Source organism: Sinocyclocheilus rhinocerous, unplaced genomic scaffold, assembly GCF_001515625.1.
Source record: "Sinocyclocheilus rhinocerous isolate Xijiao unplaced genomic scaffold, SAMN03320098_v1.1 scaffold5, whole genome shotgun sequence".
NCBI classification, from domain to species: Eukaryota; Metazoa; Chordata; class Actinopteri; order Cypriniformes; family Cyprinidae; genus Sinocyclocheilus; species Sinocyclocheilus rhinocerous.
The window spans coordinates 1190522-1202013 of NW_015661874.1; the positions used below are offsets into that span (position 1 = coordinate 1190522).

Genomic DNA, 11492 nt, shown 5'->3' on the forward strand with positions numbered 1-11492 from the left:
TTTGTTGACGCTCTCGAACCGCCCGCTGCTGCCGCCTGGCGAAGGAGGAGGATGAGTGCAGTCTGGCGTTGGTCCGTCCGCGTGAGGCCAACGGCGGGAAAAAACGAAACAAAAGGTTCTCCACCCGGCCCTCCTCCGGGGGAGGGAGTGGTGCGTTCACCATCTCCCGAAGAGCGGCTCCCTCCATCTCTGGGTCGCCCTTCACAGGGCCGCTTACCACCATGTTCGGTGGAGGCCTGGACGGGCGGGGCGGCTGCCCTGCGACCGGTTTCACAGTGCTGCTTAGCTGGAGGCTGCTGCGGCTGCGGCGCGGGAGCGGGGGCGGACGCCCTCGGCGACAAGCAGGCTGAGTTGCTGCGGCCGGCGGATGGGTGGGGGCAGCAGCTGCCTGCCGGGGCAGGATGTGACGAATCGCCTCAGTCTGCTTCTGTGCAGCCGAGAACTGCTGGGCGAAGCTCTCGACCGCATCGCCGAAGAGGCCGGTCTGGGACACGGGGGCATTGAGGAACCACACTTTGTCGGCGTCCCTCATGTCGGCCAGACACAGCCAGAGATGGCGCTCCTGGACCACAAGCGTGGACATCGCATGACCCAGAGAACTCGCTGTGACCTTCGTCGCTCGGAGCGTGAGGTCAGTGGCGGTTCGGAGCTCTTTCAGAACTTCCGGATCGTGACCACCCTCGTGCATGTGACGAATCGCCTCAGTCTGCTTCTGTGCAGCCGAGAACTGCTGGGCGAAGCTCTCGACCGCATCGCCGAAGAGGCCGGTCTGGGACACGGGGGCATTGAGGAACCACACTTTGTCGGCGTCCCTCATGTCGGCCAGACACAGCCAGAGATGGCGCTCCTGGACCACAAGCGTGGACATCGCATGACCCAGAGAACTCGCTGTGACCTTCGTCGCTCGGAGCGTGAGGTCAGTTGCAGTTCGGAGTTCCTTTAAAACTTCCGGATCATGACCATCCTCGTGCAGGTCTTTCAGTGCTTGAGCCTGGTGGACCTGCAGTAACGCCATGGCGTGTAAGGCGGAGGTAGCCTCTCCACAGGCCGCATAAGCACTGCCGGTCAGACCAGACGAATACTTACAGGCCCGGGAGGGAAGGGACGGTTTGACCCACCAGGTGGAGGCGGTATTAGGACACAACTGCATCGCTACCGACCGCTCTACCGGGGCCTCTCGTGCCGGTCAGACCAGACGAATACTTACAGGCCCGGGAGGGAAGGGACGGTTTGACCCACCAGGTGGAGGCGGTATTAGGACACAACTGCAAGTTTGTTTCCACTCGAGCCCTACCCTCTCGGCTGCCCGGGAAAGCATAGCTGTCATCTCTGGATCCGATTCAGGCTTTGCTACCATCCCGGAGGGTGGCAGTGCAGCTGAATCTTCCTCTCCAAAGAGCTCCGGCTCCGATCGTCGGGATGAGCCCCAAAGGATACGGCTGGTACGCTCCTTTCAGAGAGCCCAGCACGTTCCTGAGGGAGCTCAACTGGTTGCGGAGTGCTAGAGGAGTGAGGGACCTTCGGAGGTTGGATCCTCGGAGGGGTCGCCACCACTGTGATCCTCAGACCACCCAAGCTACTGCCTGAAGTAGTCCTCCCCTGACTTCTGCCAAGAAGAGAACTAGATCAAGACAGAGGCACCAGAACTCCACTCCTTTTGAGATAATGGAGCCTGGCCCGTAACTCCGAGATGGTCATCTTCCCCCAATGAGAACATGACTCATCCACGAAAGCAACCTCAGCGTGCTTGACGCCAAGGCACGTGAGGCAGCGATCGTGACCATCACCCGCCGCCAGATAACGACCGCATACAGAAACGCACGGGTGAAACGGCATCTATGCCAAGACGCAACGTCGTCTTTACAAAGACGCAGCATCAAGTTGGCACAGACACAACATTGTCTTTAAAAAGACGCGCCCACCCGTGAATGCTCTTTTAGGGAAAAAGGCTCTTTTAGCGTGCTGAAGCATACAGGGGAGATGGCCGCCTGCAACACAAACAAGGGGTAGTGCAGCCTGATTTGGGGAATTATTCATTTAAAATCTAAAAAAAATTAAAAATAAATAAATAATAATAATAATTATGATTTTCCAAAAAGAGACAACAATGCTTTCTAAGCCCTTGATCTCATGAAAATCATGTTTACAACAAATCATACTTCACTTCATAAACCTGTATGCAGTTATTTTTTTCTACAGACTTGAAACATTTTGAATAGTCCCCATATTGAATTCTTTGTTTTGTATTTATGTATGCTTTTCAGTTGAATTGTTGCTGGATGAAAAAGTAAAAAAAACCAAAAAACCCATGTTTTGGAATGACATGAGGGCGATTAAATAATAACAATTTTATAATGATGATTTCCCAAAAAGTGTGGCAACAATTGATGTCATTTAAATCATATATAACAAATCAAACATCACATTATAGATCCTCCTTATACAACCTCCTCAGCAAATGTCTTAGAATAAAGGTACATAACATAAACCATGAAGTCAATAACTAAAAATACAGTGTAAAAATGATTTTTCAAAGTTGTAAATAAAAAGTATGTTTTACTAGAAAATACTAAATTTCATGTTTTATTCAATGTGTTACTCAATTCTTTGTCATTGTGAAATTGACTAGCAATCCAACCAGTCAACCTCGAGGTTAGGACACAACTGCAAGTTTGTTTCCACTCGAGCCCTACCCTCTCGGCTGCCCGGGAAAGCATAGCTGTCATCTCTGGATCCGATTCAGGCTTTGCTACCATCCCGGAGGGTGGCAGTGCAGCTGAATCTTCCTCTCCAAAGAGCTCCGGCTCCGATCGTCGGGATGAGCCCCAAAGGATACGGCTGGTACGCTCCTTTCAGAGAGCCCAGCACGTTCCTGAGGGAGCTCAACTGGTTGCGGAGTGCTAGAGGAGTGAGGGACCTTCGGAGGTTGGATCCTCGGAGGGGTCGCCACCACTGTGATCCTCAGACCACCCAAGCTACTGCCTGAAGTAGTCCTCCCCTGACTTCTGCCAAGAAGAGAACTAGATCAAGACAGAGGCACCAGAACTCCACTCCTTTTGAGATAATGGAGCCTGGCCCGTAACTCCGAGATGGTCATCTTCCCCCAATGAGAACATGACTCATCCACGAAAGCAACCTCAGCGTGCTTGACGCCAAGGCACGTGAGGCAGCGATCGTGACCATCACCCGCCGCCAGATAACGACCGCATACAGAAACGCACGGGTGAAACGGCATCTATGCCAAGACGCAACGTCGTCTTTACAAAGACGCAGCATCAAGTTGGCACAGACACAACATTGTCTTTAAAAAGACGCGCCCACCCGTGAATGCTCTTTCAGGGAAAAAGGCTCTTTTAGCGTGCTGAAGCGCACAGGGGAAATGACCGCCTGCAACACAAACAGTGGGTAGTGCAGCCTGATGTGTGCAACCCACTCAACACGGGAAAAATGACCGCGCCATTCCGCCAACACAAAAAGCTCCCAGAGAGCGCGCTGAACTCATCCATTCACTCAAAGCTTGGCAGGAGCAGAACGATGATATCGCTCGGCTCCGAAGCGAAAAGCTGAATATGTGGTGCATCTGCTGCCTATTGGGATTGGCTCGTTTAGTTTACACTCGAAGTAGATTGGTCTCTCTGGCGAGATTTCCAATTCTTCGGTCACTGACGTGACGTCGAAAGTGACCGACTGAAAGGGAACTTGGGTGGCTGCACTTCCAAGTTTTTTTTTTGTTTTTATATATATTTGAGATATTTCAACAAAGCAAGATAAGCCTTAGTCAACAAGAAATTCAGTTTGAAAACTATTTTACTTTCATAATGTAACATGTTTCCGATTTATCAAACATCACATTATAGATCCTCCTTATACAACCTCCTCAGCAAATGTCTTAGAATAAAGGTACATAACATAAACCATGAAGTCAATAACTAAAAATACAGTGTAAAAATGATTTTTCAAAGTTGTAAATAAAAAGTATGTTTTACTAGAAAATACTAAATTTCATGTTTTATTCAATGTGTTACTCAATTCTTTGTCATTGTGAAATTGACTAGCAATTTCCGAGTAAAAAAATTGTTTCTTTTTTTCAGTATAGAAGCATAACTACTTTCAAATGATCTTTTTTAAGGCTCAAAGATCTGACATCTATTTCCTCCTGAAGGGAAGATTTCTAATCACAGCATCAACTAAACACTGACGACATTAGCCGAAAGGTTGTTGACCCTTATCTCCACTATCTTGTAATCGTTATCTCTCAGTGTATGCGACATGCCCACTGTTGTTGATGTGGGGGAAAGCGGTCACACAGGAGGGGGGAACGGGAAGGTTCTGGGGAAACATGAGAGCATATCTAGCAGTCACCTTTTACTCACCCACTTTGGCGTATTACTGACAACTGATGCATAATAAATACACTCCACTAAGGGTCCATTATCACGCAATCAATATTTCACAGAGGGCTGTGCAGAGGACCAGATGTGTCTGTTTCTCTGCGAGCATCGTGTGGCGGTGGGGATGTACAGTATAAAAATCATAAGCATAAACGAGTCTATCTTTTATTCTCCTGACCCGCCTGACGTGACTTCGGTTCTTTAATCCACTGCCCCCCCCTCCTCTCGACGTCAGGATGAAGCGGCAGCTGCTATTCTCAGACGCTTTCTCCCTTACGGTAGAATCGAGCTGTAATAGATAGGCCGAACCATCTGACATGAACTTTTGGGAGTAGGGAAAACAAATATTTGAACCCTTGCTGGCCCCCATTAGCCCTGCCACAGAGAATCTATATGTGCGAATCAGTCACTGTCATCTCTCTTCATTTAGATTTCAGCTTCCATCTCGCAAATTCATCCAATTCTTCGGTCACTGACGTGACGTCGAAAGTGACCGACTGAAAGGGAACTTGGGTGGCTGCACTTCCAAGTTTTTTTTTTGTTTTTATATATATTTGAGATATTTCAACAAAGCAAGATAAGCCTTAGTCAACAAGAAATTCAGTTTGAAAACTATTTTACTTTCATAATGTAACATGTTTCCGATTTTAAAAAGATAATCACTGAAAAAAAAAAAATGTAGGATGTGATTCAATGAAAAGTGGGCATTACATACCAGAATGGAGTCCAATGGCTGGAGAGTTAAGTAGGATGGATTTGTGGCATCATCTGAAATAGAAAGTTGTTTCAGAGGTGAATCAGAATCAGAATCACAAAATCAGAAATAAAGTGCAGCAATGAAATATACTGTAACACTAACATATGGTAAACAGTTTCAGATTTGAATTAATGACATTGATCATGATTATTACTAGAGGGACCTGTTTTAATGCAGCATTATTTTAGTCGAATTTCAACCTGTTCTTTCGTTTCAACCCTCTAGCTACATAGAGAGTCAAGCCAACCTGGAGAACATCACAGACATAGACCTCACCAACTACAGAGAACTGAAGAACCTGTAAGTATAACACAGTCTACAAAAGATGTATAAGATTCCAAAAGATTTTCAAGCAACTTAAGGTTTTAATGAGACTTTGTGCATTCATATATGTATTTCAGGACGGTCACAGATTGTGGGTTGGTGTACATCTCTGAAAATGCATTCCAGCATAATTTCAAGCTTCAGTATGTGTGAGTATTCTTTAGATATACGACTGACCTTCCCACAATACACTTGGGTCTCAGAGCTTGTACCTGTCAATCATTTCAAACCCTCTTCCCTCCTGATAAGTGAAGCTGCTTTATTGGTCTCAGGTGGTAAAAACCCAAGACACATTTAAAGTTAGTCATCAACCAAATGAATACGGAGGAAAACATTTCCACATTTCACATCCAGAAATCATTTGAATGCATTCATTTTCCCATAATTCAAAAGGAAATTTGCAGAGATAATCATCATGTATTTCAAGAGCATAAGAGCAATCTGAAAAACTGTGTTTGGTAGGTGTTTGACTTTATAAAATCAGCTTGGCTCATGAATATTAATTACATAACATGACATCCAGTAGTTCTTCCTGATTTGCTATTTGCAATGCAATCATGTGACAGAGGCTTTTGCAAATTAAATGAACAGTTCACCCAAAAATGAACAATTCTGTGATTATTTATAATAATAATAATAATAATTAATTACATTTATATAGCGCTTTTCTAGGCACTCAAAGCGCTTTACATAGTCACTGTCATCTCTCTTCATTTAGATTTCAGCTTCCATCTCGCAAATTCAATTAGACAGGACAACGAAGAATCAGAAACCATGAATTGAGAAGTTTTCTGTTCACAAAACGATGCAAAATATCCATGAAACTGTGTGCGGTGAACACACAGGTCTTCAAAATTCACTCTCTCGCTCTTAGTCAAATTTGTTTTAGCTTGTCTGTGAGAAAGAGAAGAAATTCACTCAACTAATTAAGCTTGAGTCCAGTTGTCAGCCAATACAGAGAGATGCGTGCCAGTGCTATTTAGAAATGCGGTGCTGCTATGAAATATTTTGCTGCATTGAATCTTGTTACTGCCGCTCATGTATGAGGTTTGAGATTTATACAAACTCCTAAGCTTAAATATTGCTCTTTGGAGCATAAAGCATACTGTATGTTTGTGCTGCAGACATAAAAAATAACTCAAATCATGGTATTTTTACTTTTCTAAGTGAGTGGACTTTAGATTATCAACTGGAGGACAATAAAACTGCTAAAAAAAAATAAAAATCCCACTTACATTAAAGTGTTTATCTAAATACCAAAACAATGTCTTGCAGGTAGTGTTATTTTGGAATTATTTATATACAATTAGAGTATTTATTATTATTTTCAATTGGCTGTTATTTTTTTATCATTTCAGTTTTCATTTTTAGCTTAGGTTTTAGTAATTTTTAATGTGCTTTTGTGATTTTTTTGTATTTCTATTAAGCCTTTTTTTCAGTCTTAGCAATTTTACTTCAACTTATTTTATCTTACTTGGTTACCAAGGCAACATTTCAAATTTTCATTCAATTTTTGTTTTAAGGTTTTTAATCTAACATGTATATTTTATTTCAGCTTTATTTTAATTAGAAAAAAAACTATTTTTAATAGTTTTAATTTTAGTAACTATATTCCTAAATATAGTAATTATATTGAATATTAGTCAAATATAGTACCACTTTACTTTATTTATTTATGAGTTAATGCATTAAAAATTTATTGTCAGTGCATTAATTATGCCTTGTAATGCACCTTAAAATGTAATGTATGATATGAATGTATTTAGTATTTCAATAAAACATATTACAAACCACCAGATGTAAGGAATCTGAAAACATTATAGTGCATTTTAACTTTGGTTACAATTATTTTATATATATATATATATATATATATAATGTATATTATGATATTATTATAATGCATTACACATAAAGGCTTTAAGTAAAGTGTGACTAAAAATAATATTCAGTTTTTCTACTTCAAAATTACATTTAATTCTGTGTTACTTGCTGTTTTTTGGTAATTGTTTGTTACATTTATTAGCAATTTCTGAGTGAAATTATCTTTTTTTTCCCCGGTGTAGCATCACAGCAGCACATTTTACAGTATTTATACTCTCGTCAGAAAACATAAAAATCTAGTTATGTGATAAAATTCCTCCAAACAGGGTAAACTCTCTGTATCTGAGCTGTCTACACTATATTTTTTATTTGATTTTTTAAAGAAAATAGTCCTATTTATGAAGAGTCTATTTAACTGTTGTACAACAGAGCTCATAGAATTGAATGCATGAGAATATGCATCTCTCTTTTGCATGTGTAATTCACATCTTCTCTTGTCTTACAGAAACCTGGCCTCAAATTCACTGGTGCATATCAGTTGGAGGGTGTTCCAATCGGTCCCTCTGTTGAGTCTGTGAGTAACACGCTGCACTGAGATTTACAGATGTATTCTACTCTGCTGGTGATTCGAGACCGAAAATGTGAACAATTGACCTCTGTCTGAAAAGTTTCAATGACAGATCTGAGGTCCTGCGCAAAAAGCAAGAAATAAGCATAAGAAATGACACCTGCTTCTCTTTTGCACAGAATCTTGAGGGACAATGCGCTCACCTGCTCATGTGACATTTACTGGCTTCAGCAGTGGCACAGAAAAAGACAAAGCGACACTGACTCTCAACAAAACTGCATGTACAATGGCAACAACATTCAGCTGGATGCATTTGAAATGGATAACTGCAGTAAGTGCTCTTATCTGGAACGAAACATATTTCAGGATACAGTGTCTTATTCTACTTACTTCTATCCCGTTTAAAGTGAAGAGACAATAAACAAGCCATTCATAGACTGATTTCCCCAAAAACTTGGGACGGAGCTATTCATTTGACCGACCAATGGCAAGTGTTTAGGAAACCTGTTTGAAATAATCATTATTTATGATCAATTACATACTTTGCCTTTAAGATATTGAAACAAAATTGTCATGATTGATACTTTACAATATTTCACACACCATTGTTGAATAATAAATGTGACCCTGGAGCACAAAAGCAGTCTTAAGTCGCTGGGGTATATTTGTAGCAATAGCCAAAAATACATTGTATGGGTCAAAATTATTGATTTTTCTTTTATGCCCAAAATCATTAGGATATTAAGTAAAGATCATGTTCCATGAAGATATTTTGTAAATGTATCTCGGACAAATATTGTCCCATCCTAACAAACCATACACCAATGGAAAGCTTATTTATTCAGCTTTCAGATGTATAAATGCATAAATCTCAATTTAAAAAAATTGACTGGTTTTGTGCTCCAGGGTCACAAATTTGGAGTCTCTCATACTAAGGCTGCATTTATTTGATCAAAAATAGAGTAAAAACTGTGAAATATTATTACAATTCCAAATAACTGTTTTCTATTTGAATATAGTTTGAAATGTAATTTATTCCTGTGATGCAAAGCTGAATTTTCAGCATCATTACTCCAGTCTTCAGTGTCACACAATCCTTTAGAAATCATTCTAATATGCTGATTTGGTGCTTAAGCAACATTTCTCATTATTATCAATGTTGCAAACAATTGTCATCCTTTTTTTCCCAGGATCTTTTGATTAATAGAATGTTCAAAAGAACAGCATTTATCTGAAGTAGACACACTTTATAGTGTGATATTTCCTGATCTTCTTCCCCTTTGTTTTCTGTTCTTTCTCAATGTCCTTAAACTAAAACTGGCTAAATGTTTTGTGGTCTGAAGGCATTCCTGAGGTCACAATTCACCCATCGACACTGACCACTCAAGGAGGTGGAAATCTGACATTTACCTGTCTGGTGACTGGAGTACCAACACCGACGATCCGCTGGAGAACAGAGCATCTACAGTCCAACTGGACCCTGCAGGTACATGCCACTGCTTTCAGATAAGGACGCTGTCAATGAAGTAATCGATGGAAACTGCCCAATGTGATTAACCATGTACTTGAATGAAGGTCATTTGTTGATACTGGGACATAAAAAACATGCAATCATAACTCTAACCCTTTTGATGTAGTATTCCTCAGTTGTAAGTCACTTTGGGCAATTGATACATGTAAAATTGGTTGAAAGGACTCTTGTTCAAGCCCCTTACCCCAGTCCACTAAAATCTGGTTGGATGATTAAACGTTGTTGCAGGACTTACTTTCTCAGTCAGTTAAATCTTGCCTACATCCATCCTTGTCCGCAGCAAGGAATCTGGGGTTCAACCCTGGAGCTGGTTCTCCACATGAGGAACATGTCGTCTGGAGACAACCTGCACAACCTCACCTGTGAGGCGGAGAATCGCGCTGGAATGGGAGAAGCCATGGTGCAGCTAGACATTGAATGTATGTGCTGAATCTTTTCTGCTCTTTAATTTCCGTCATTTTTTTATTACTATGTACATTGTTGTTTTTCTTTTGGAAAACACACCCTAGTGAAAAATAAACGTACTTGAATGTATTTGAAATACATTTATTTTATGCTAAGTATACTACAAATACCTTTTCATATTTATGTACTTAATAAAATACCCTGCAATTAAACTGGTATACTTAAAGTCTGCTAAATTGGAACAACTAATTTTGTACTTAATGCACTTTAATTGTGTGGAAGTAGTGCTGAAGTAATTTAAAGATATGCTAAGTATATTCGATTGTGCTAAAGTGGAACTATTGCAAGCATACTTCAGGTACACTTTAAGTATTTTGCATTTAAAGACTGATATTATACAATTCTCATCAAAAGTGACATTAAAATACATTTTTGACTTAATATTAAGAAATGTGCATTGTGCACAAGTAATACGCCAAATAAAGTTTAATTATAATTTTTAAATCAGAAAGTCTTGAGTTATTTGTCAGTAAATATGTTAATAGATTTTAACTATACTTAGTATGAAATAAATGCATTTTAAATATATTACTTTTTTACTAGGGCTGTCGTTTTGTATAAATGTGAATCAGTGCATTTTCAAATCTGAATGCAACTGCATAGATGTCTATGCAAAATAGTTTTTTTTATCTGAGTTAAAAAAAAAAAAAGTAACTGAAATTAAGTTTAAAAAAAGAAAGTCACCCTGTAAAATATAAAGTCACAATTGCAAAGAGATATGCAGCTGCAATTACCTTTATATATATATAACTATATATATATATAAAACCACTAAAATCTACTTATTATGAAATATATCTGCCCATTATACTTTTTATAAGAATTTTGAATTATTAGAATTATTTTATTTTTATGTTAATATCATTTTGATTTTTAGTAATTTTGTAACGTTCGTTAGTCATTTTTGTTAATTGTGTTTTAGATTCAGCTTTATTATCATTCGTATCACTGAAGTACAATTATCATTTTACTATTATAGTTTTTTTCTGTAATTTTTCTGGTCGTTTTTAATGCCTATATAGTTTTATTTCCGCTTTACATTCAGTTATTTTTAGTACATCAAGTTAAACTAAATTTTAAACTAAAAACTTTTTTTCCCCCAATAAAAAATATGTTGATTTAGTTTATAATAAGCTATAATAGCTCTGTTTAGCTTTCATTCATTCCACATCATGTTTTAGTTTTTATTTCAATTTTAGTTTATTTACACTTGGTAATAGTGTTTAAACTTATTTTATTTAGTTTTAATTAATTAAGTTTTTAATTTAGTTTTTATTAATTTTCATTTAGTCGGATAGTAGATTAGTCTAGTTTAGTCAGCTTTATTTCAATTTAAAGGGGTCATATGATGCGATTTCAATTTTTCCTTTCTCTTTGGAGTGTTACAAGCTCTTGGTGCATCAAGAAGATCTGTAAAGTTGCAAAGACTAAAGTCTCAAATCCAAAGAGATATTCTTTATAAAAGTTAAGACTGGTCCACGCCCTCCTAAAACGGCTCGTTTAAACACGCCCCCACATGTCTACATCACAATGTGGGAAGATTTGCATAACACCGCCCAAATGTGCACGCAAAGAAAGAAGGCGTAACTTTGATTCTCGCTGTAGTATTGTTGTTGCCGCCGCCGCCATGTG

General features: G+C 39.5%; 1 protein-coding gene across 1 annotated transcript in view; it reads left to right on the forward strand.

Moving 5' to 3' along the window:
* LOC107726660 (neurotrophic tyrosine kinase, receptor, type 1) overlaps nucleotides 1-11492 on the forward strand; it is a 34734-nt gene that overhangs the window by 6071 nt on the left and 17171 nt on the right. The window contains exons 2-7 of the mRNA XM_016536323.1: nucleotides 5374-5448; nucleotides 5550-5621; nucleotides 7802-7870; nucleotides 8044-8195; nucleotides 9208-9350; nucleotides 9676-9814. Coding sequence (XP_016391809.1) covers nucleotides 5374-5448; nucleotides 5550-5621; nucleotides 7802-7870; nucleotides 8044-8195; nucleotides 9208-9350; nucleotides 9676-9814 — 650 coding nt within the window. The remainder of the gene's footprint in view (nucleotides 1-5373; nucleotides 5449-5549; nucleotides 5622-7801; nucleotides 7871-8043; nucleotides 8196-9207; nucleotides 9351-9675; nucleotides 9815-11492) is intronic.